The sequence below is a fragment of the Haemaphysalis longicornis genome, unplaced genomic scaffold (assembly GCF_048455015.1).
Source record: "Haemaphysalis longicornis isolate Haplotype H1 unplaced genomic scaffold, Haemaphysalis longicornis Haplotype H1 scaffold_156, whole genome shotgun sequence".
Taxonomy (NCBI): domain Eukaryota; kingdom Metazoa; phylum Arthropoda; class Arachnida; order Ixodida; family Ixodidae; genus Haemaphysalis; species Haemaphysalis longicornis.
In genome coordinates, this window is record NW_027526263.1 from 1 (window position 1) to 24829 (window position 24829).

The following is a 24829-nucleotide window of genomic DNA, read 5'->3' on the forward strand; positions in this document are numbered from 1 at the left end:
CCAGCTGAAAAGAAGGAAGTGCACCAATCGAAGAGCAATGTTGATGGGAGGAGGCGGGATGTGTGATGCAACCTCCTCAGCGTGGCGCGACACTTCGGCTTAATAACCCCAGTTACAGCGCCATCCCATCACACTTGAAGGCATTGCGCGGCTAGGCGTATAAGGGCTCTTTTTAGTAGCTGTCTTGTATAGCTTTTCGCAAGAACGTTGCAGCGCGAGCAGCCAGGGTCATTGTTCACATCAATGTGTTGTGGAAAAGCTGTTTTCGTCCGAAGTCTCCAGCGCACGACCGTGCACCGTCCGGAGCGCTGCCATCGTAGAGGGCGACAAGCGGCCGCGCATAGCGTCCAATCTTGTCCCAGCGTCGGGGCATGCCGACGATACGTGTCGTGGTCACTCTTGCCGACGTCCGCGTTCGCCTACCTTCTAAGACCCTCGACGCGCAGCCACGACGTTTCCGCTCTTGAAGCCTGCGCAGTTGACGTCAGGGGCCTACAGTCGTTTTCATGGTGTGTGCGTGAGCTTAATTTTTGCTATTCCATTCACCTCATCTTTTTTTTTTTCCTTTATACTGCAGCAAACTAAACGTGCAATTTATGCCTACGGCACCGCCACCACTTAGCAGTTTTTGTTGTTGCTCTTCCAGGTTCTAGCCTCTTTTTGAGAGGGGCTCAAGGAAGCTATAGTCTGCTCATTACTGCCGTGCCCCTTAGCGTTATCGCGAGCCCATCCCGCCTCAGACACGTACCACTTCCCTGACCTTAGCTGAGTGGGAGGATGTCCTTCCTTGTTCCTAACCTGGCAATGGCGCCGGAATTCGCAGAGTATCCCGGAGCAGCGAACGCCTCCTGCCCTCCCCGTGTCGATCGTCATGGACGTCCCCGCCCGCCTCGTCGTGCTCCTTCTGGTAGAAATGTTGGCTGCCAGCGCGGCGTACTGCTATTCGCCGGCCGGCTCTGTGTCCTCGCAGCAGCAACAGCAGCAGCAGCAGCAGCAGCAGCGCCACCGGCTCGCCGTGGGCCGCTGGCTGAAGAGCGTCCTGCCGGCCGTCGCCGCGGCGCCCGCTGGAGACTCCGGGAATCGCAACACAGCCGACCTGGACGCTGACGTGATCGACCCCGTCCTGCTCGCCTCAGGGTTCGCCAAGCGGCAAGAGGACGACTACGGTCATATGCGCTTCGGACGATCCGACGACTATGGGCACATGCGCTTCGGCAGGAAGTAGCCAGCCACATGACCCCTCTCGTCCGCTGCGCCCCTGAAACGGTACGCATCAACGCTCGCTGGGACCCAAATGCATGGCGTGTACTCTTTCTAGATAACAGATCCTCTTACGAGGGTTGAGGACTATATGTTATGGTTATGTGTATCCAAGAAATTAAAGCTGTTCCACTCAATTTGAAAGCTGTCGGAAGTGCAGAGCAGTGATTCGCCATAATGAGCTGTAGCGCCGTTATCCGCTCACTGCTACCAATGCAATTCAATTCCCGCCTTCGCAGCGTTCGCGCGCCCCCTGAAACTGCGCCAGCGGGAGTTCTGTTCTTTGTGTGCTTGGTTTTCCTCCCGCACGTGCGGTTGCACTGTCACTTTTTTTCGCTTACTCTTGTAAAAACCCACCCAACCATGCGTTCCTAACTAAATGAACGCGGGCGCTGCCGGTTAATTATGCATATTTTGCCTCAAATGTACCTACAGTTTTCTTTGCGCTAAACAACAGGAAGATGTATGACAAGCGCCAGCAGTTCACGAGTTTCGAACGCTTATGGCTATATAAACCGCTTGGCTTCGAAGCCTTCTGGTCACGCCGCGACGACAGCCGCTACGACGGAACGCCGTGTGACTCTACTTGGGTCCAGTACATCAGAAAGCTGTACCATCTACATCCTGATTTCAAGGCAAAGAGATATCTAATGCTGCCTGTCATCTGCCCCCTGCTGTTTAACTTGCATTCAGAAGAGTAATTAAAGTATATCAAATGTCCGCAGCTTCCAATCAGACCAAGCCCATTCCCTCAATTTGGGCAAGATAGACTTTACTATTCCCCACTGTTCACTCCTATTGGCCTCGAGGACATACCGTGGCGCCACCTACGAGTGACGTCACTTGTAGGACGCCGAATCGTGTTGTCGTCTGCTACAACACATTTCCCGTGCGTACGCGGAAGCGTGCTTTTTTGTTGTGGCCACCGTCTCACCCGCTCCCTGTGGATTTGATGCAAATTACCAAAAAAGTTGTCTGTAAACCAAATAATTCGGGCAAGCAATCAGCGACTCGCTTGTTCCCGGCGACACCGCCGCGTTTAGGTAGTTGCTACCATCGCGACCCACAGCTCTTACATACGCAGCCAGCTAACGCCAAGGACGATGCAACTGATGCCGAGAAAAGTGCGCTGTAAATTCATTATGAAATACGTGTGACGGGACATGTGTGTGCAAGCAAACACCTTGTAACAGCGACAGAAACGCGTCGCTCACTTATGATCTCACCGCGCGAACTGCTCGTATTGCCTGGTAAATGAATGACGCGAGAACGGTGATCAGATTGCTTCGCCGCACATGCTTAAATTATGTTATGGTCTGCAGTTTGGCTTAATCAGTGCCTATTTCCCCTACGATTTTTTTATAGTGATGCCCGGATTTGATTAACGATCACTGCCGTAGCCTGTACTCTGCACGGCTGATGTTCACTTTTCGCGACTTGTCCGCAATGTATGAACGGTATGAACGCGAGTTTTTAACGCCTTCGAGCGGGTTCGGACAAATGCTAATTTATAATTGCAGCGTGTTTTGTATGTTTACAGTAAGCCGGCATTTCTCAAGCATCAAATTCGAAACTCACGACTTCTCACAGAAGGCGAGGCTGCGTACGAGGCGAAACACGTCGTTAATTATTTCGGGTAGTGGGGGTATATATAATAGGAGAACCGAGCGTTGGGGGCCCCCAAGAAGTTAGAGGAACCCAAAAGCAACACGCGCGTGCGCGACGGGAGGGCCTTCGCCAACAGCTCGCAGCCGGCTTCGGATGCACGTAATCGGATGTTGGGAACTTTAGGCTTGGCGTCGCAGCAGATATTTCATCGCTGTTAGAGTTGCGACTGACAGTCCCTAACAGAACGTTTCACCGCGCTGGGAACTCTGTAAGCGCGGTGATTTCCGTTGAAGCGATCGACGATCAAGATACCTGCACTTGCGCGCAAGCATAGCCATCCTTCGGCCGCTCGCCGCACCGTGCGTGAACGGGCCGGCGCTGCCGGGACCGACCTCCGCGGCCGGTCGGCGTAAATCGCGGCAGATATCTGAGCATATCGCTTTGAAAACCACAGCTGATGACACTACCTATCAGAATTTTTCATCACACTAACATCCCCTTTCACCAATCTGGAACTTCTTTTCCACGACTTGCGTGATTTTAAAAAGCGGCGACAAGTTGTTGCTGCCGCGACCTGCGTCGGTTCGAGCCGCACCGTCGGCTGTACGGGCAGGCACGGAGGGTGCGTGTGCTTCTGCAAGCAGTTAACGCTTCACGATTTACTGCTTCATACATTTCTTGCAAACAAGGGGAATCTATAGTTCATATCACAAGCTAGCTGCAGCACTGTGGAGGCTTCATTGTTGTCAACAGTGCGCCCACTGAGGGCGCCAAATCCGCCGTGAAGGGGGTCCTGAAAAGACATTCCCTTCTCCCCTTTCGGCAAGTGGCACCGCAAGGCCCGGGCGCCTTTTGTCGCTTCCTTCGCGGTGAGTTAGGCGCTCTGAGGGGGACAACAATGTAGCCTCCACATTGCTGCAGCTACCTTGTGATATGAACTATAGAAACTTCACTCGGCGATCGTCGTAGTCCACATTGTTGATCGGGGAAACAAGCCGCTGCGTACGCTTCGGTCGCATGCGTATACACCACCACGCTCATGGTGTTTGCGGATAATCTACCACAGTTGATACGGTATACAGTCACCATTAGGTCGAACTGCGCTTGACGCACTGAGAATTAACTTCAAACAAGGGAAATTAACACGAAAATACTTTTAGAACGCGCTTCCTAAGCGAAGTGTCACGCGCTGCAAGCCAACTACGCAGCCAGATAGGAACGGTGATCCTACAAGTGACGTCAAAACGATCGCAGCGCCGCCCTCTCCAGTGGTGGGCCTCACGGCCAATACTGGCTGGCGCCTTCTATGACGCCAAATGTGTCAGACACGCAATGAAGACGTGACGCCACACAGCGCGCTGGCCAATCACAAATCTTGATTGCAACAGTTCTGTCAATCTGGCCGTTCCCGACTTGGTGAAGAGAGACTTGTTTTTGTCAGGGAAAAAGCCCTTCATAGTTCGAGTGTAGCTTCGGTGCGTTTACCACGCCCCCCACCCCACCCCTTAAAAAAGTACAGCTTATTTGGGGAAAATGTGAGAAGGTGAAACTCGATAGTATATAGCTTTGGTTTAAACCAGAGTTACGAATAAATGTGGAATGTCTGAGCCTGTTGGGACTTACGGATGCGAACGTCTTACCCAGTCAGGCCAGTAGACATACAAGATATCCCTCAAGGACTGTACTTGGAAAGTTAAGTTGGAGGGTTTAACATAAACCCAAAAAATAAAAAGGATAGTCAAATAAACACGAATACCCCCATCCCCCCTTTAAAGTACATTGCATAATGCCTCAAGTAAGTGATTGTTGCTATTTTGAGCAAGTTATTACTGCCGATTAAGATCATGAGAAGGAAAGTAAACACAGAATTTGTATAGGCTGGACTGCGTTTGTTAAGTATTCTTAAATTACTAGGCAATAAGCTAACCAAGCTAACTCTGTAACTAGAAAGTTTGGTATACAACCAATATGCTTCCGACCATGACATGTGGTGGGAAATAATTCCGGTCCAACAAACCATGGAGAGAAGAATGCTAGGGGTAACACTTACGAATAAAAAAAACTGCGTCATAAGTTATGGAACACACTCAAATCTCAAACATTCTAGCTCAAGCTAAGCGTAAGAAGTGGGGTTAGGCAGGTCGTATTATGGGAAAAACAGACAACTTAACAGAGTGGCTACCAAAGGACTGCAAACTAAATAGAAAATGGGGACGGCAAAGGACCAGATGTTGGGATGACATACCTTTTTTTTTTTAATTTGAGACAACTGAAGAACAAGGAAACTCCCCGAAAGGAGTGGTTGAAAATCTCTGGACACAACGGGATGTTGATGGCGATGATTATGATGATGAGTGAACAGAAAAAAACTAGGGACGAGATGATGGATGGGTATGAAGGATGTAGAAGACACGAAGATGGGAAAAAAAGGGGTAAATGGTGGGTCGATGAGCAGACTGTCTCCTAGCGACGATACCTTCCAGGTTTCGGTCTTGTTTATAGGCTTGTTCATGTGCGGAAGTGTAACGGCGCATGTTCGCGGCGCAGTCTTCCAATCCCAGTTGCGCTTATATGGCGTCTTTATCCGGAAGTTGTTTAGGGAAGGGTTTCTTGTCACATAATGGCCATTTTGGGAACTCGCAGAACACTCACCCAGCAAAACGTTTCGAGCCGAGGGCATGGTCTGAGTGCTTGAATCTGAAAAATACGACCACCTGTACGGCCGTGCATCTACGCGTAGCAACACGAACAATCAATGCAGCTTATACTAAGCAATTACTGAAATTTAGTTTTTCTCTCACACACCCAGCAGAATTACCTAACAAACGCCCTGCTACGTAATATCAAACCTTCAGTTTGAATACCGACTTAGCTAAACAACTTTGCAGAAATCTCAATATACCTTTGTGTATCTAGATGTCAACGGTTGCTATCTATAATGTTACGCCAAATTCTTTACATCTATGTGGAACGTAGTAGCAGTATCTTCTAAATGTGAAACTGAGCACAGAGCAACCTACAGTGCTAACTGTGAAATAAAACTTTGCAGAGCATTCTCGAATTTCAGCGCTATTATTTCATCATCATCATCATCAACAACAACAACAACAGTCTATTTAGGTCCACTGCAGAACAAATGCCTCTCCCATTGACCTCCAACCGCTTCTGTCCTGCGCTGCCCGAGTCCATTCTTTGCCGCATTTCTGGCCTGACCGCCGCCGTGGTCAGGTGCTCTACAGCTGCGCCGGGACTGAGGGCCGAGAGCAGGCTCGTCAATCGGGGAAGGTGGGGGCCAACTACTAACTCACGATATATACAAAGCTATGTGCCTGAACGCTCAACACCTGTTATTTGCCAAAAATTCGCCGCCATTATTCATGGTAAGCTGTTTACCAGATAACGTATCCAAACCTGCAATCCTTCTTCTTTTGTTTGCAGGCATGCCTGCACCGCCCAGCATGACAAGAGTCAGCCTTTCGACGAAAAAGAAAACCGAGACACGTCGCCTCGATCATCGATCACCGCTGAAGATACAATTCTCTCATACGTACGTTAACGGCTCCGCGAGCTGTGAACTTTTTCTCAACGTTCACGCGCAATAAAAAACTTTTGAGCTGTGGTATTGCTCTTCCATGGACTAGACATGGGGAATTCCTTTTAGAGAAACTGTTCTGTTCTTAAGGGGTACCGCGGAAGGAAATTTTGACTGCCTTCCAGACAACGTCTATTTGGTCCGAGCACGAGGCTCGTTAACGAGAAAGGTCTCTCTATCACTGCAGAAGAGCAAAAGTTTGTGTTATTACGAACAAACACCGCCTTCTTGGCTGGGAAGTTATGCAGCATGACAAAATGCTTCCCTGGGTCGTCGAGGTAGCGAAAGACTTCTGCTCAAACGTGCGTCTGCTCTGACCGTCCGATGTCGGGGCGTCTTCATCTTCAAAGTCGTAGAAGCGGTGTTTCATCGTAGCTGATGACACCTCGTCACCCGAGTCCTTGGGGTGCGGTCCACAAGTTTCTGGAGCCGGCTAGAGCAAGCTTCGAAATATGATGCTCTTATGACTTCATTTGAAGCCCATCGCATTTTGAAATATGGGCGCGAAAATTAATGTAACGAGATACTCATGCGTGCCAGAGTATCGCGATATATTCGATACACCGTAAAAGTATTTCACTACTGAGATACAAATACATTTTTCAAATGCATTGCGATACTCATATACAGATACTCAAAAGTATATCTGAGGTACTATAGCGGTATACCAGTATTGCGATACTGCCCGGCCCTGGTAGCAGCAAACAGTCGAAGCACCAAATGCCATCTATGCGTCCGCCCAATAAAAGCTGAGGGTGAAGGTGGCCTTGATGTGAATCTCGTCCACCATGATGATCGCACGTATACAGCTGAAAAAAGGACCCATCTTACTGCTGCACTACGGGGTTCGTCTCGAGTGAAAAGTATGTTGACGGAATTGCCCGTATATGTTGCGGAAAGATTTTGTTAGCAGCTGCGTACGGATGTGAGTGCTTTTGCCGCAAAATGCCACAAAATGAAAATTACCGTCTTCTTTAGTGTTTACTCGACAGAAGGGTACACGTGCCACCATTTTGCTTCCAATGTTTTTCCTCTTCGGTGTTCGCACCTGGACACCTGGGGAATTGCGGCACAGTGGCGTCATTATGCTGTTGTTTTGCCTGCGGCTTGTCAGCGTGCGGCCATTTGTTTTGTCTATATATGACTCACCGAGCTATGCGCCCATCGTGTATTGACGCTCGCATGACTCTATAGTTATTCCCACTGCTTATAATTATGGCATTTAACGTTATGGGGCGTCACAAATGCGTCACTAATAATGGTCCTACAGTATACCTTCCGTTGCCCCAAGGCCCACAACTTTCGAACTCTGTTTAGCTGTTTTACGAAGCGTTCTTTCACACACCTCTACAGATATGCGCCGATGACGGCGAGCTTGATTCGATTGTTGAGGGAATATACGCTTGCGTGACATTAAGATGTGGGCGTGAAGGCATTACCATCATACCCTTTACCCTTTGTGACCATTTCTTCTCCTCCGTTACGACAAAGAGCCCTGCTTAGGCTTAATGCTTGGCAGCCCTGACGTTGAGATTAACGACCTGCCAAGCACCGCCAAACTAAGTGTACATCAAGCTGCGGGTACTGTCAAGCGACATTTAACATCAATGTTAGGCCTAACGACATGCCGACGCGCACCTGTGGTCCCCCCTCCATCTGTGCCGCCAGCTGTCCGGGTTGGCACCTTAGCAATCATCTTACATTCGCGAAATCCGTAGAGATAAGGCAGAATTGCTTTCTTGCAAAAACGTCCCCTTGCACCACCTTTTGACACACGCTGAGTTTTCCTAAAGTCTACAGCCCCTCTACAAGAAATGGTTGGAACTGATTTCCAAAACTGGACTCTTTAGTTTTCTGTAGTGCACCTGTATCATTCGTTTTTTTCTCTGTATTTCCTTCTGTGTCGTACCTATGTTCTGTTTCCTCCATTGTTTTCTTGTTATATATACGTATGACCCGTGGCAAAATGGCGCAGTAAAAAAAATTCATCGGTGCCGTACAGCATTCCGCTTGCGAAAGCTAAGCGGAAGCTTGTCGGCGTAAAAGACAATTGGAAGTTTACAAAAAATATATTTCAGTGCAGTTAATGTGCGATACGAAAATCAACAGCAACACAAAAAAAGAAAAAAAAGCACTCCGCCTGCCCCGGGTGAGGATCGAACTCACGACCTTCATTTTTTTTTGTTCATTGCCTGACTTGGCATAACACAAAAATTACATGCTCAACCAACAGGTTGATGTAATAACACCCTGCCATACTTTAAGCAGGCAGTTAACATTTGTGCACTTTCATCACACATAAATCGTTCATGATTCTCGCTACATCATCATCACACCCCTGTGCTGAGTGCACTTCTCTAAGCTTACACACATTTTCAACGAAATAATTTACCACAGGCATAGCGTCCACGTCATTGTTACGTACTGCCATTCTGCTCCTCCATATGGCGTGAAGGCCGAGCAGGGGAAAAAACATCGTATGGTATGACATCGTCTTTTATGTCCAGGTAACGTATTCCATCTAGTGTTAGTGGCAGATCTTTGTGGAAGGTTCGTTGGAGGACATCCCAAAAAAACACCGCGTCCCAGCAATCCACAAAGACATGCTGTACATTTTCTGGCTTTTTACAAAGCCTACATTCGTAGCCCCATGGTAAATACATTCCATTTTCATGCATCCATGTCAAAACTGGCAGGGTCTGTGTGTAACTTAAAGAAAATTTAAAGGTTTTTACCCCCCCCCCCCCCCTGTTACTGGCATACGCTTAACTCTTTTAATGACGTTGTTAGTATGAGCTCCGTGGTAAAGCCCTCTGTACATAGGTTCCCGGCATAAAAGTTCAATAACATCACAATACAGACGTTTGCGCGTTACCCGAGACAAGTAGTCTAGTGTAAATCGTGCGTTCAAAAACCGGAAAGACGACACAACTTCGCGTAAGTATCCACTAACAGCGTATCGTTGGACACCTCTTGTTGACACAATAAAATTAGGCATTATGCTGCAGAGGACAATCTAACCTGAATGAATGTTCGTATAAATGGGTCATACTGGTCGCGTAGAAACAAAAACCTTGACACTAACTGTTTTACAAACAGATTAGGCAGTCCCAGGCCCCCACCTTGTAATTTTCTAAACAAGTTGCTGCGCTTTGTTCGTTCAAAAGACGATTGCCATACAAATACTGCAAACATCCGATGAAATCTCTGAATGTTTGCTCTCATACAGAACAGTGCCTGCATGACGTACCATAATTTAGCAAAAAGAAACATGTTACATATGGTCGCTCTCGCAAAAATGGATGCGTGACGGCCTGCCCATGCAGTTGTCTGTGCGCGCATTTCTTGGTCTTTTTCCCTCCAGTACATGGTGTTCTCGCGGTATTTGTCGAATGGAACTCCCAAATACTTTGTGGGCGTTGATGACCACAATACGTTATCATAAACGCGGGGCGTCTCCTGCCACTCATCATGCCAGATTCCATTACATTTGTCCAGGTTCACACTGCTACTAGTACACTGTAACACTGCTGCCGCGGTTACTTCGCAGAACTCTTTTGTCAAAGATAAGGTGTTTGTTACGCTTAACTGGTCAATACAAAATACGGCCACATCATCTGCATACGCGACTACTTTGACCTCGGTTGCTTCTAAAACAAACCCCTTGATTATGCTACTTTGAATTATCTTTCTGCATAGTGGTTCCAAGTAAAGCGCGAACAGTAACGGTGACATTGGGCATCCTTGACGAACTGAAGCATTTGATTGATTCTGGGGTTTAACGCGCCGACGCAACGCAGGCGATGAGGCGCGCCGTAGTGGAGGGCTCCGTATTAATTTTGACCACCTGGGGATCTTTAACGTGCGCCGAAATCTCGTACACACGGGCGTTTTTGCTTTTCGCCTCCATCAGAAAAGCGGCCGCCGCGGCCGGGAATCGAACCCGCGACCTCGTGCTCAGCAGCGCAACGCCTTAGCCACTGAGCCACCGTGGCGGGTCGAACTGAAGCATTTACGTTTATTCTTTCAGTTAGTTCTTTGTTTATTACATTGGCCGAGCAGTTTTTGTATGCCATCTTTATTCCCTCAAATACCACCGAACCAACTTTAACGTGGTCTAAAACTGCAAATAAAATGTCATGAGATTCCTTGTCGAAGGCTTTTTCCAGGTCAATTTGTAACATGGCCACGTTTCTGTGTTCGGCATCACAGCACTCCAGAACGCTCCGTGCGACGTGTATGTTAGAACATATGCTTCTCCCTTTTATGCTTGGCACCTTAGCAATCATCTTACATTCGCGAAATCACGTCCCCTTGCACCACCTTTTGACACACGCTGAGTTTTCCAAAAGTCTACAGCCCAAGAAACTGTTGGAACTGATTTCCAAAACTGGACTCTTTAGTTTCCTGTAGTGCACCTGTATCATTCGTTTTTTTTTCTGTAATTCCTTCTGTGTCGTACCTATGTTCTGTTTTCTCCATTGTTTTCTTGTTATATATACGTATGCCGCGTGGCAAAATGGCGCAGTAAAAGAAATTCATCGGTGCCGTACAGCATTCCGTTTGCGAAAGCTTGTCGGCGTAAAAGACAATTGGAAGTTTACAAAAAATATATTTTAGTGCAGTTAATGTGCGATAGGAAAATCAACAGCAACACAAAAAAGAAAAAAAAAAAAGCACTCCGCCTGCCCCGGGTGAGGATCGAACTCACGACCTTCAGATTATGAGACTGACGCGCTGCCTACTGCGCTACCGAGGCGGATGTTCATTGGGCTTCTTTTTTTTTTTTTTTTTTTTTTTTTTTTTTTTTTTTTTGTAACAGTAACTTTATTTACAAATATACATACAGGGCCAGATGAAGTGGTTACAGAGGTTTCAGAGAACAGTGCAACATCCTTTGCTCACACATACAAATAATCGCGTTCGGGAACTGAACAAGCCAAGACAAGATTCAGCGTGTTTCGCCAGGGAAGTGGAAACTATTCGTAGACAGTGCCAGCAAAGCCACGCAGTGCTGGCGTGGTTCCTATTAGAAACACTTACAAATGGGCGATGGTGTCATTTGTTTACAGTATACGGTAATGTAATAGGGACGAGGGGTTGGGCGTAGAAGTCGTTAGTGGGCAGAAGTGGCCCATGGTGCTGTCCCGCTTCCGACCCTCAGATCAAGTCCCATCTCCTTTGCTGTTCTACCTTAAACTCCGTTAGGGCTCGTGAGCCCCGCGCCAGTGAGTCGCGAAGTTCAGTGTCTGAATCGGGCCCGTCGAGGGCGGCCACTGCCCACTGCGCCTTCTGTACAAAGTGCCTCCACGCTGGCCGCGGGTTTTCGGCACATTCAACCACGTCGACTCTCGCCCTCCATAGCGAGTGGAGGCCTATGACGTGGACGCAGTCACGGAGGAGCGGGTGCTCCGAGGCCGCCTCCAAGAACCTCAAGTTCATCCAGGTGAGCTGCCAGTACGTGTCGAAAGAGCACTGCAGCTCGTCCCAGAAATACGACGCCGTGTTGCACTCCAAAAAGACGTGCTCTGCCGTCTCCCTCCTTCCACACAACAAGCAGTTGGTCCCTCCAGGAAGAAAGAAGCCCCTCTCCCCCTGTCTTGCCTTAGTGGGTAGGACCCCTGTGTGAAAGCGGAAGAAGAAATCCTTCGAACCAGAAGGAATGGGGAGCTTCCGCACTCGCCGGAGGACGTCACTTTTCATGCGCCCAAGAGGTGGTGAGCGATACATGGGGGGTGGAAGGATCTGTTCCACCAGGTCCCAGTACAACTTCTTCGGGGCCACTGCGCACAGGTACTCCCAAGAGAACAGTCCCTGCAAAAGGGCCACCGCTGCCGCCACTTCTTTGTAAAAGCCCGTTGCCCGGTTACTATGTGTAAACTCCGCTGTTGTTGGCAGCCAAGGGGCCAAATGTGAGGAGCCTACGTTTTGCAGAGCAGCCCGAAGGAAACCGTCGCGACGATCCCGGAAGAACAAAAAACGCTGCACTGTCAGCTTGAGCTCCACGTTAACAAGCCCCAGGCCACCCGCTTCCGGACTCCAGAAAATGTTCGTGCGACGCATAGGCTCGTAGGTGGATCGCCAGAGGAATACTGCGAACACCCGGTGTAGCTTGGCCACTGAGCCTGCGTCGATGGTCGATACTCTGGCCACGTACAGGACGGCCGGGTATAACACGGCATTGCAAACATGTGCCCTTGAGAAAAAGGCGATGTGTCGCGCTCGCCAGGGCTCCAACTTCCTACCCGCGGCTGCCAGCTTTGACTGCCAGCGGGGGGCAATGGCTCGGCCGCAGTCCAGATTGACTCCGAGGTAGCGGGTGATGGCCTCCCTCCATCGGACTCCGTAGAGCTGTGATGGTTTGGTGGGCCATTCACCTAGCCATGCTCCCTCACACTTAGAAAGATTCAGCTGAGCACCCGAAAACCGACAGAATGATTCAGGCCTTCTTTATTTGCCTTCTTGGGGCTGATCCGAATTTATCCAGAAGCAGCTGCGCATTTTATTGTCGGAACAGTTTAATTAATTTTAATTAACTGCGTATTAATTTGTTTTGCGGGAGCATTTTGCGCCTGTCCGCGAACTGCTAAAGCTGTTATGGATGGGCAAACAAGAGACCAAGGAGCTCGGGATTTTATTTGCCCGCAGAATTTCTATGTCGGGAGCAGTTTCGGACTGCCCAAACAGCCCTGAACTGTTCTGGTGAGGCAAACAAGGGAGACAAATAGCGTTATGCTCAAAGTATTGCTAGTAATTGTTCCTGTACTTATAACCATGCACCTCGTTATTCTCTAGACTTTCACTACTTTCTTTTCTCTTCTGTTTCCCCCTGGCCTGAGGCTTCTCTCGAAGACCAAAAGCCAGGGACAGCACAGAAGTTGCTATGTTCTACAGATACAAGTATTTGTTTAACATGCGTGCTTGAATTATTACATCAGAAAGCTGCGTAAATCTTTAACAATTGGTGATGTCGCATCATACGTAGAACCGCCAGCAAAGGCCGGACGCTTGAATTATGTGCTCCAACGCTCACTAATTTGAAAATTTGGCACAATTAATTTCCAGACGCCAAATTTTAACTGCGAAGTTGTGTACCTCTAACTGTACCACATCGCACCTCGTCATGCGTTGGTTTCATTTTCCTCCACGGTTACCGGTCATCACTTGACATGCATAGCCGACCGGGAAAAGGCAACCGCACCCTTCTCTAGGATTTTCCTGACGTCAGGCATAATGTTGCGCTTTAAGGTCTAACGGCATTGACAGGTACCCGCGGTGTGACGCACAATGAGGTTGACAGCGTTGTCGTTGGGCGCAACACACACTAGGGCTACCTACCGTTAAGCCTAACAGGGTCCACTTCCACGGGTTTTCATGATGATTGGCCGCCTAAGATTGGTGGCCCATCGATCTTGCTGCCACTCTCGTCCAAATTTCAACCTCTCACCCCAAAGAAGCTAAACCACATACATGGTGCTCTGCACATGAAGGCCTGGAAAGAAACGAAAGCGTCGACTATGTGGCAAGAGAGAGGGAGAACATTCTTGCCCCAGAACCTAGGTCCAGGTCCTGATTAGTCTTCAATTCACCAAGGCGTCCACATAGCCCTGGAGAATGTTAACTGTGCGGATCCGGTGCGCCTATCACAGCGACAAAGACCTCTTCTATGATCTAGCCACAGTACACAAATCCTAAAGAGAATGTCTTGCTGCGAAGACCACTCTTACGCCCTTCCACAGTACCAATCCTACAGAGAATGTGCTACAATTTGAAAAGAGAACACTATACGCCTCATGCACGACTAAATTCACCCACAAACCAAAAGCAGTGAGACTACAAACAAACATTCCCACACAAATTTAGGCTGGCGCTTATGTTCCCACACTGATTTAGTGAGTACCAATTTAAATGCAATGAAAAAACAGCCCTCTTCTACACCGTGTGAAACTGCTCAGTTATTTCCCAGAACAAGAACAATACGCCTGTCTTTAGAAACATGGGAGGCAACCCTGGCCAGCGAGCCCTTGGAAAACCAGTGCACGCTAATAGGGCCTGGGCACAAGCTCCTACACCCTGGAAAGAGGACTCCACCCGAGTTCCTCCCGTTAATCTCCTCGTCAACCTCAATAAACTTTTACTGATCTGAGTTACTTAACGTCTTGGTCTACACTGTACAAAATTTCCTCCCAATGCTGTTGTTTCTTTGCTTCAGGCACATACCCACTTGGGGGATTGGCCAAGATCAGGATCGTTAGTTGCATGCGAGTGTAAATGATCAGCGTTACATGCCCTCAGAGCACTATGTACCCATAGTGACTTATTGTCCAAGGCTACTTTGCCATAACTTTGTTTCTTTTTTCTAGTTGTTTCTAAATTTTCTGATGCTGGAGCCACAGACAAATGTCAGCGATTGTGCGGATGCCTGTGGCATAAAAACCAATTACGGAATGCTCATACCCACAGTATACATCATTCCTGGAAAATTCAAAGCAGACATCAACACCTTGAGACGCACGAATAGCTATTGTCAGCGACTTTATTGTTGACACAGCAAAACACGAGAATGACTGGTTTTTGGTTTTGACTTACTTTGGGCCACATAGGATTTGCATGCCACAACCCCAATCATCCAACCGCATGGTACAGATCATGCTTGAATTCGGTCTTGGCCTTGAAGTAATAATCACTATCATTACTCTCAATGATATAAGGCAGTGCATACCCCCATTAGAAAGTGCAACAGCTCCACTGCACATCCAGTTACAGGGTCAGGATGGCACATAGTATTTTGGGGGGCTGCATACCGCATGTTCAGCAGCTGGGTACGCAGTAATTTAACATGTTTCAATGTAAGCTCTAATATTTTGGAGTTCACTCCACAATCTGGCAAAAACTAACTACTTGAAGATATTGCATATTAATTTCTTCAATCCAACGTGAACTGAAAAACAAACATTTCAACATTTCTAATATTCCTACCATCTAGTCCTATCTTGCTGTAATACCAGCGTTCCCCAATGTTCCAAGAAATCAGGCATAGGAATTCATTCAAAACAATTCATGTGAGCAAGTTTTGTCAGCATTTACTGGAGTGTGCACAAACTTTTGAGGCGGAACTAGCGCTTTGGAAGTTCAGAGCATTTGTGGCAAAGTTGAAAGCGAACCGCAAAATTTACGACTTGGCAGTACCCAAGGCTATGCAGTGGCATCGCAATGCATGTCTACAATCATTTTTTTTTCCTAAGACGCGACTGCTCGTACACTCATGGTCAGTTTTCCCCTTGCTCGCCAGACACCCTCATCTTCGAGGGCATTCGTTGTTTGATTAGCGTGCTTCAACGAGATTCTGGAGCAACAAGCAGCGGCCTGTGTTTGCACAGCAGTTTCATCACTGCTTAAAACTGCACAGCTTACATTAAGAGTTTTCCAGGCAGCTTGTTTTTTTATATTTCTGTGAAAAAAAGTCTAGCGTTTATCCTAGAAGTTCACCATTTATCCTGCCAGGTCATCACAAAGAGACGTCAAAATAAGCTGTGAAGTAGGCCAAAATCTGAATTTTGGCCTACTTTAGAAGAGAGGAAGGAGGAATGTACTTTTATTGCAAGCAGCATTATGCACAGGTGGTGAAGTCTTTTAATCCAGGTCCCCATTTATCTTGCTCCTGCCGTTGCCCGATTCACCAGCCGTAGCTGGACCGCAAGGCAAGAGCTGGTCAGCTCTCTCTGCTGCTGCTTATACCTGGGCCTGGGGATAGCATCAGTCACTGTTTTCCACCGACAGGCCCGCACCACGTGGTAAGGTGTGGGCAAAATGGTGGTACATGGGTTGGGTGTGGAAAAGTGTTTGACTTTGTCCGAGCACTGTTTCCTGCTCTTTCACGAGGGAATTGCAGATGATAGCCTGGTATTTAAACAGCAATCGGTCCACCCTCTGCTGATCGTTTCGTGCGGACCGAGTCGCTAGTTCCTTGGCACCCGTGTGGGCAATGAGGTTCCCACAGAGCCTGGAGTGAGCAGGCGTCCAAACAATGATGACCTTTCCCTTGGGTAGCCGTTGTCACAGAAGTTTCAGTGCAGTAATGGAAAGTCTATCGTTGAGGTACTTGCCCCTTCAAAATCGGTGGTGATGGTAGTTGTGTTCAGTGTGCACGACAACCAGTGCTGTGGCCGTTCCTTGCGCTTGCAATGTGGTCGCGTGTCAAAGGACAAGACTTGCTAGGGTGTTTAAAGGAGTAGCGACACAAAATTTTAAAGCTTAGATAACTATGAATTGCTTTCTTTTTATCAAGAGATATCTCCTCCCGGAAAGTTAACAGTAACCGTTTAGTATACATTTTTTAAATCCTTTAATCTTTGCCCGCACAAGAAAGCCCGGAGCGGGCCGACATGACATCATCAACTACTCGCCCCAAACTGCTGACGTTGGGGCTCCTGTCATGTAGCCGACGCGCTGGCTGCGGTTGGCACGCGCTGCTACGCCGTGTACCACGTCATGGTTTTGGAACTGACGTCATGCTGCCCGGGCGCGTGGGGATGGTGAAAACCTCGGCTAGTCTGGGTGCGCGCGTGCACTTGCTCGCGCGTCCAGACCGTCAGCGGTGCGACAAGAATGGTAACATCACGTGCACCCTCCTGTCATGGAGGCTGCTCGGCGTTCGTTTTGTCAAAACCGAAACTGACACGAATAAATGACACCATAATAATTATTTACGCCGCAATCGACCGTCAAAATGTGCCATTCTATGATTAGAGGGCTAACAGGCACCCATAGCAGCGAAAAAAAACGCAACATGAAAATTTCATGTCAGTACTCCTTTAAGGTTGGTGGCCACACTGCCTGGCATGCACACGACGCATACGTGTCGAAAACGATCTTTTGAGCGGTACTTCTCCTGTAGCACTTGAGCTCAGACTTCCTTCATACCCTCATGATGCCGCGGGTGCATGTTACCAGTTGCAATGGGTGCAGAGTTTTTTCCCCTTTACCAAACTTTACAGATAAGGCTCAAGGCATTCACAAACTTATGAACTAAGTACCCAACAGGATGACAAACAAGAATTCAGTGAATTGACAATGCCGTTCCTGTAAAAGTTTTTGCAATCTTAGCTTGTTTGATGTAAATGAATAACACTTTCTTTCAAGTACAGTAGGCATGCCTGGCATCAAAAGAATTACAAGGGCCACTTCATTCAATGGCTCTGGGCGCCCTAGCTCCCATACGACAGGGCAGACCAGTGTTAAAGGCAACACTAACGTGTAGCCTATGCTTTTTAACGCCTTTTAAGCTGTAAGTGTGGTGCATACTAAACAAGCGTCCCTACCTCAAAAACAGACTCTTCCCCATTCAACGCACCAGCCTATTTGTTTCTTGGTGCCTGTCGGGGGCGTTCTTTCAGCCCAAACAGTGCTCTCGTGTTCCACATCACAGTGGACTACACGTAGGGTACCCGACCATAAAAAGTTACGTCAGGAATGATCTTAATTACATGACAACACTTGTTTACCTTGCTCCACTAGAAAAGCCATTTACACGCAACCTACAAAGCTCGTCACGCAGGTAAAGGTATGCACAAGCATGATATTCCCACTAGGAATTGTTAACCCCCTTCCTATTCTCGTCTCGAATTCTTACAATGTTAATGTTTCCAATTCGTGGTCTGCCTGAGTTTTGCGATTTTCAACAGCTGTGCCGCGAGAAATAGTGTGGAAAAATAAACCAAACAACCACCTCCTCTTAGTTTCTGTACAAATTCGTAGCAATGCACATTTAATCGAGAACAAAAGACCACATGAAAATTCAGGACGATTACTCCAGAGCAGGTGTACAAATGACTACTCTGGCAGAAATATGAAATTTGCACAAGGGTCATATGCTGAACTCATTTATTTGGATAGCCAAAAAAAAAAGCACATGCTCCCCCCAAAAATGTCACATGCCTCATATAAAAAATTTAAACCACACGTACTCACAGGACTCGCAACAATATGAACAACAAATTCAGAGTTTGTGAAAACAAATATGCTCCCAGAACACAGTCAAACATTTTTAAAAATTAACCTGCAAACAACGCGCTGATGGGCATGATACGATCAGTGCTTCTGTATAGCTGCATCAATGTCATCAATTTGGTTTTTCAGTGCGTTCCACTGGTCCAACTGGAGACAAATGCCTGAAAATGAAGGATACAAGTGAAGCATGAAAATTGGGAAAATTTGAAAACACTTCATGAAACACAAAAAACCTTGGCCATATTTGATTCTGCAAAGTTGCGAAGTGCATGAAATAGCCTTGCACCTTAGGATGAGTTGGAGTAGTTGCGGGGAGAATTTAGTGCATTACAGATTATACTGCATTGCAAACACAATGCCCATAGCAAGACTACAACATAATACCTAAGTTCCCATTAAAAAAAAAAAACAATCAAGAGGGGTAGCACCAAAAAATTAAATGCCAACTGCACTCAAAATTCTAACCTTTTGAAAAGACTATTTCCATATAGTCGACTGAAAAAAAAAAAAAAAAAAAAAAAAAGCAAGCTGCAAAATACAGCAGCTGCAATACGCGTATGGACGCCCCAACCGGTCAGCAAAAATCGGCGATCTTGACACCGAAATCGAGAAGAGCGCGCCCGTTGAAGCGACGTCGCAGCCGATAAGCGAGTGGCCGGATGGTCAGCAGCTCGGGAGCAAGCCTGTGTGCAAGCTCTGCCTGCGCGCAGGGCAGCAAATGGGTGAAGCGTTTGCAGCCGAGCTCGACCGGTTCTCCAGCTGCGTGGCTGGCCAGGGGTAGTAAGCTGAAGTAACACGTCGGCTGAAGCGCCACAGGCGCGTTATGGCTGTTTACACAATCTGCCAGCAGCGTGGTCTGCGGCAGAGCTTTTTTAAACGTTCCCGAGTGATTAACGAGGCATTTCGCGGGGCTACCACTCGTGTCCCAGCTGATTACTTGCTACTTACTACACATTAAAAATAAAATTGGTCGAGGTGAAATTTGAGTGCAGTTGGCCTTTTTAAGGAACAATCAAGAGGGGTAGCACCAAAAATTAAAGGGTGCCAGTGATAGAGTGGGAAAGGGCCATTGGATGGGGGAGCAAGCTGGTTAAAAAGCAAATAATACACAGGGGGAGCGGGGAAGCACGCTCCAAAAGCACACTTATGGCCATAATTTGAACCATGCATTTTCCTTGTAAATCTGATGGGGGCACACTTACGATTAACCGAAGAGGAAAGAGAAAAAAAGAGAAGAAAGAGCTCCCATAGTTAATTGACAGATTAGCTCTGCAGCCTGTGCACCTCACAACGTGGTGAAGCGACACTGCATGCCAAATACTTCTGTATACCTTTCCTCTAGATTTTTGAATTGTTTGCATTTTTGCCTTAATAGGTCTGGTTAACAGCTTGCTATGAGGATTACCTATTCAAGGCTCTCATCTTTCCAGAATGTCCACTTAACTATTAAAACGCTTTTAGAAGCCAAAAATGCAACTGATGCTCCAAGAATTGTTTTTTTTTTTCAAAGCATCAGAATTTCGTGTTTAGGAGACACACGGATGATCAAGCTCCATGATCACCACTTTGGTGTCAAACTCGAACAATTTCAAATAAAACCCCTGTGCTGCCTTCTAATGACATCCTAGTAAACGGAATGCCAAGACTGAAACTGAGCTAACAATTTCAAATTTCCTGAGAAAGAATTGGAAGTAGTGTAGCGTGGATGTGAGAAACATGATGGAAGGTGAACAGGTGGGATGGAGATTGATTTGATTGTGAGGTTTAACGTGCCGTGCCGATGCTACATAGGCGATGAGGCGCGCCGTAGTGGAGGGCTAGGCGGCCTAGGCTGGGGATCTTTAACATGCGCCGAAATCTAGAACACACGGGCGTTTTTCGCTTTTCGCCGCCATCAGAAAAGCGGCCGCCGCAGCCGGGAATCGAACCCGCATCCTTGGGCAGGATGGAGATCCACTCAAAATATTTCCACCATTAAAGGGATACTGAAGTGGTTTGTAAACATTGCAAGATTACAAGCGCAAATTGTAGTCTGGAGGCCATGTTTCGATGGCTTTCGCTGCATTTATGCGACTTTATTCACCAGAAAAATCAATTCTAAAATGCTGTCCTCCTCTCTGCATCCTTGCTCATTTTTGGCGCGTTTTGTATGACGTCAGAAAAAAATGGCTTGGCTTGACTGACTACAGCACGGCTCGCCGAAGCTCCGACAGAGTCAGTCGGCCCAGCACCGCCGGCCGCCGACGGGTCGTCGCAATTCGTTCGCTCATTTGAAACTAAGCCACGACACGTTTGTGAATGGAAGAATCTGCTTTTCTTTAATTTGCTAGTTTGTAAACTGTATCAAGAACCAAGTTCAAGTCACTCAACCCAAGCACTGTACAAGCGCAAATGCAACGCTTCGCTTACTGCTACGAGGAAAATCTAAGGCCAATTGGAAACGGGAAAAGAATCAGCGAAGTTAATATAGGTACAAAGAAAATAAAATCAAGCGAAACTTTTGCTGTACGGTGTAAAACTAGGCTGCAGGAAGCACTTTTTTGTGCTAGGTGAACAAGAAGAGCGGTCAGCAGCACGTCCACACGTCTGTGAACGCTTTTCCGTCTAAGAAATGCAATTGCTAGACGTGAGATATTGTGGAAATTTGGGAGACACTTACTGAAATAGTGCTATACAACAAATAGTCGTTTAAGCTGCTTGAAATGCTAAAACTAAATAAAAATGTAAACTGGTTGTACGTTACACAATTTATATATCTAACTCCGGCAGCGCTGGCACGTGGACGAGTAGTCTGAAGCGCTAGGTATGGTATTTTGCAAGTTCGAATCCCCGAGAGCTCATCCTTCTTTTTTTGTAAGTTGATTTCTTCGCTTTTGGCCGATGTTTCATATACTGAATTCACCATTTTTGCGCTGTAACGTACTGTGCTCCGCAAGCAAGTTTGCAGAAGGCGTGCAGACTGACACTGACGCGCTAGCGAGTTCTCATTGGTGTGCTGTTGCCATAAAGCACTGACTGCTTGCGGGCAGTGGGCAGAGGCCAGAATCAGCAGACTCTTGGCCTGGTGCAAACACGCTTTTAAATGCAGAGCATTTCAGTAACTCACGATGTCACCCGCGTTGACGTCCTTAGTCCGCACCGCACCCCTCCCTACTATATATAAAAAAAATACTATCCGGCGCCAGGTTTCGATCCCTCGACCCTGTGGGCAGAACGCAATGTACATGGTGCTCTACCCACTGCGCCACAAAGCCGACACAGAATGGGACACTACGAACGCGCCTTATATCGTTGACTCATTCAAATTACTGCTGACGAGCGCTCTCTCGTCAGCAGTTGCCACAAGTGCAACAACATTAACGTAACGCAAACTACTTAACGCCGTGCGCCCCCCGGAAATGCTCTGCATTTGATCGTGCCCCTCGCGAGGGGGATGTTTCACTGAGTCTTCTCTCGGTCGCGGGACCCGTGGCGCCATCTGGCGGAGGCGCGGCACAACTTGTAGCACTTTTACGATACAGGCACGAGTGAGGCAAGCTTCGAATATGCAGGAAAAGCGCATGGCATTTGAGCGTCTGTGGTGACGCGGAGGGTGTTCATCCACTGCAAAGGCCTACGATTCCAAGCCGTCCTGGTAGGCTAATCTAGCGCATTTTACAGCCAACAACAAGGCAGAAGCGTGGTATGGCGACTATTGAGATATCGAGAATGCCCATCCAACGATGCCGTCGGATTCCGAACATGTTTCAGAGAACCAATATCGAAACTTGTTTGAATGCTGATCTTGGACATCGTCCAATCACGTAGCACCTTTACCTGACGTCACTGCGGTTAGCTGGTGCAGCCGCCATAAACCACGCATGGTAGTTTTCAGTTTTCCTTCTTTCAGGCTTTATAAAATAAATACCACCCATCGCCCGGATAAACGATGAAAAGTGTGTTCATTCGAGCCAGTCTACGCAGTGCAAGCAAAACAGGGAGTGTGACAAATTCCCTTCCATGCCCCTTTAACATTCCTGAGAGAGAAAAGTACGGTAAAAAAAAAAAAAATAGAAAGGTACGGAAATAAAATGGGGACAGATGCCCCCTTCCCCAATTCTTTACCTGTCATGCTGTTTTTTCTGTTTTCCAAAAAATGCTATCGATCCAACTAGGTGCATAAAGATGGGGACGCAACGAAGAAACAGAGGACATTGAGGCACATCAACTAATATTTAGTTTTGTGCGCGGAGACGAACGCTGGAAAGTGTCGATTCAATGAGTGTGCACTAGATACCACATTATGGGCATACAACACAACCATGAATGCTCCACTCGCCAACTCCTGATATTAATATTTGAGTTCACTGTTTGTGAGTGCCAAGGAAGGACTGCTAACGCAGGTATCTCCACATTTTTAATGGCCTTATCACAATACGGGTGATCAAAGGATCTCCTCTAATGGCTCTTCGTGGAAGTTGTGCCCCCACCAAGCAGAGTATATTTGCGTCCACTCTGTATGTCGTCTTTTATGCCTGCCTTATTTCCACTTTCACCCTCACCATTTTTAAACTTTAACCAACTGGCCGGGCAACGAGTTCTATGCAGGTAATATTTCATCTGCACAGCTAACAATGGGCACTGTGATAATGGGTAATAAATGAGAAAAATAAAAAATAAAGAGAACCTTTCTTTCCAGGCTTTAGGTCACAATTGCTGTCCTCATAGTATTCGCGGATGTCAACCATGACTCTTCCTTTGAACTCCCGCACGGAGACAAAGCGTTTCTTGCCAAGCTGGGAAAAAAGAAAAGAGAAAAACAAGGGGCATTCCACAAAATATTCAGTGCAGCAGGCCTACATGGGTACACTAAAGATACGAACAACAGAAAAGATTTTCCCAAGATAATGGTGAGACAAAAAATTTCAACGGCACTAACTCAACCTTTATTACTTCGAAAGTACAGCGCATTTTCAAATGTCGAAATGTTTTCAAGCCCTTAAGTTGTACCCAACTGTATGCGGCGAAATAATGAATTCTACAACAGTTCGACAGTACAAGATACGTACCGTGAACATGCCATCTTCGTTGTCACCACCTGATGATGAATTACCCTTGCTCTTGTTCTCTGTAGCCTTTCCCTTCTTTGCTGGGGGGTTCCTCTGCAATAAGTGATCCACAAGCACGCGTTTACTATTACCGGCCGTCGAAAACGATGACCTGCTTAGTTTTGTTTATTTAAGGGTACTTTCCTAAGCTCCTATTTTGAAGTATCCAGTACAGACATCATAAATCACTCCATGTTTATGTAAATAAGCAAAGTAACAGAATGCCGTCGGGCAACGACGCGATGCTACAATGGCATCCCAGGCCACGTACTCAACACCTGCTGTAGAGCAACCAGACCCCAGACATATCAAACGCAACAAAAATAATTTGCGTCAGCATCCGTCCGCATAAACGCACCAAATCGCACGAACGCTGCTGTACCAGCAACTTACATCTTCGGGGCCCGAGTCAGAATCACTGTCCTCGAGCTTTGACCTCTTCTTCGACGACATGACTTCGGTTATGGTGTGCTAGGCGCCTTCTCTACGAACTTCAGCGGGGACAGCAGGCTGCCGTATGCACATAAAAAACAAACAAGGAAAGTTTAATAAGGAAACCGCACGGTCATGCAGACATACTGACGGTAAGAGAAAGCACACATCTAGAAAGAGCTCCTCACTTTAAAACTCTCAATAATCTCCCGCTCTGTTTGAGCCCTCCAACAGCTGCCCATCGGAATAAACTTTAGTTTTACCAATAACTAAGTAGGACTGAAGCCGAACACCAAGGGATAACTACAGCCAGGCTTAACGAATGGCCCGATTAACGACGATTGGCTGCGAGTTTAAGATTTCTAGCCCAACATTGTAACTTTCCAACGTTCGCTTAGTTTTCAAAATAAATCTGCAGTTGTAACTCACCTAACCTGGTAGCTTCGAATGCGATAACTAACCTCTGCAAAATGCCGGTAAATGCGCCGCGTGAACAAAAACAGTCTGCAATAACGTTTGGTGATGCATTGGCGATGGGCAAAGCAGTTTTCGCAGAGTTTTCACGGAGCAGCAGAGGCGGCAGCTGGCGCGCTTTTGCGTGCGCGCGGCGTGGGAAAAAAATAAAAGGAAAACGTCGTCGTATATTTTGTCCAGCGGGGCAATATGCGTCGAAAGAGTCGGGGCTTCACCTATGTTACACCGTCTACAAACACGTGCCTTCTATTATCTAATTTGCCAAAGACAGGCGCCGAATTGGGACAAAACAAAATAGTGAGAATGTAGTCTTGGCCAGAAGTCCCGGGCCACAGCAAACCAGAGTTACACAGCAAACGTTTCCAAG

General features: G+C 47.3%; 2 protein-coding genes and 1 non-coding gene across 4 annotated transcripts; 1 reads left to right on the forward strand and 2 right to left on the reverse strand.

The window, feature by feature from the left end:
• Positions 1 to 215: 215 nt before the first annotated feature.
• LOC144166017 (uncharacterized) lies at positions 216 to 6485 on the forward strand. Its single transcript, XM_077695684.1, has 3 exons — positions 216 to 509; positions 824 to 1266; positions 6307 to 6485. Exons 1-2 carry the CDS (start codon positions 507 to 509, stop codon positions 1223 to 1225), a joined length of 405 nt encoding a protein of 134 aa, XP_077551810.1. The 5' UTR covers positions 216 to 506; the 3' UTR covers positions 1226 to 1266; positions 6307 to 6485.
• A 4661-nt stretch (positions 6486 to 11146) lies between these two features.
• On the reverse strand, positions 11147 to 11219 carry Trnam-cau (transfer RNA methionine (anticodon CAU)). Its single transcript has one exon. It is a non-coding gene; the product is annotated as a tRNA-Met (tRNA).
• A 7107-nt stretch (positions 11220 to 18326) lies between these two features.
• On the reverse strand, positions 18327 to 24583 carry LOC144166018 (activated RNA polymerase II transcriptional coactivator p15-like). Of its 2 annotated transcripts, none has more exons than XM_077695686.1 (5): positions 24450 to 24583; positions 23950 to 24066; positions 23518 to 23610; positions 23136 to 23244; positions 18327 to 18630 (listed from the first exon to the last, which is right to left on the reverse strand). In XM_077695686.1, the coding sequence occupies exons 2-5, from the start codon at positions 24007 to 24009 to the stop codon at positions 18551 to 18553; spliced, it is 342 nt and encodes a 113-aa protein (XP_077551812.1). In that variant the 5' UTR covers positions 24010 to 24066; positions 24450 to 24583; the 3' UTR covers positions 18327 to 18550. The 2 variants fall into 2 exon arrangements, with proteins under 2 accessions (XP_077551812.1, XP_077551811.1); XM_077695685.1 differs by having other exon boundaries at positions 24418 to 24576.
• Positions 24584 to 24829: the final 246 nt, after the last annotated feature.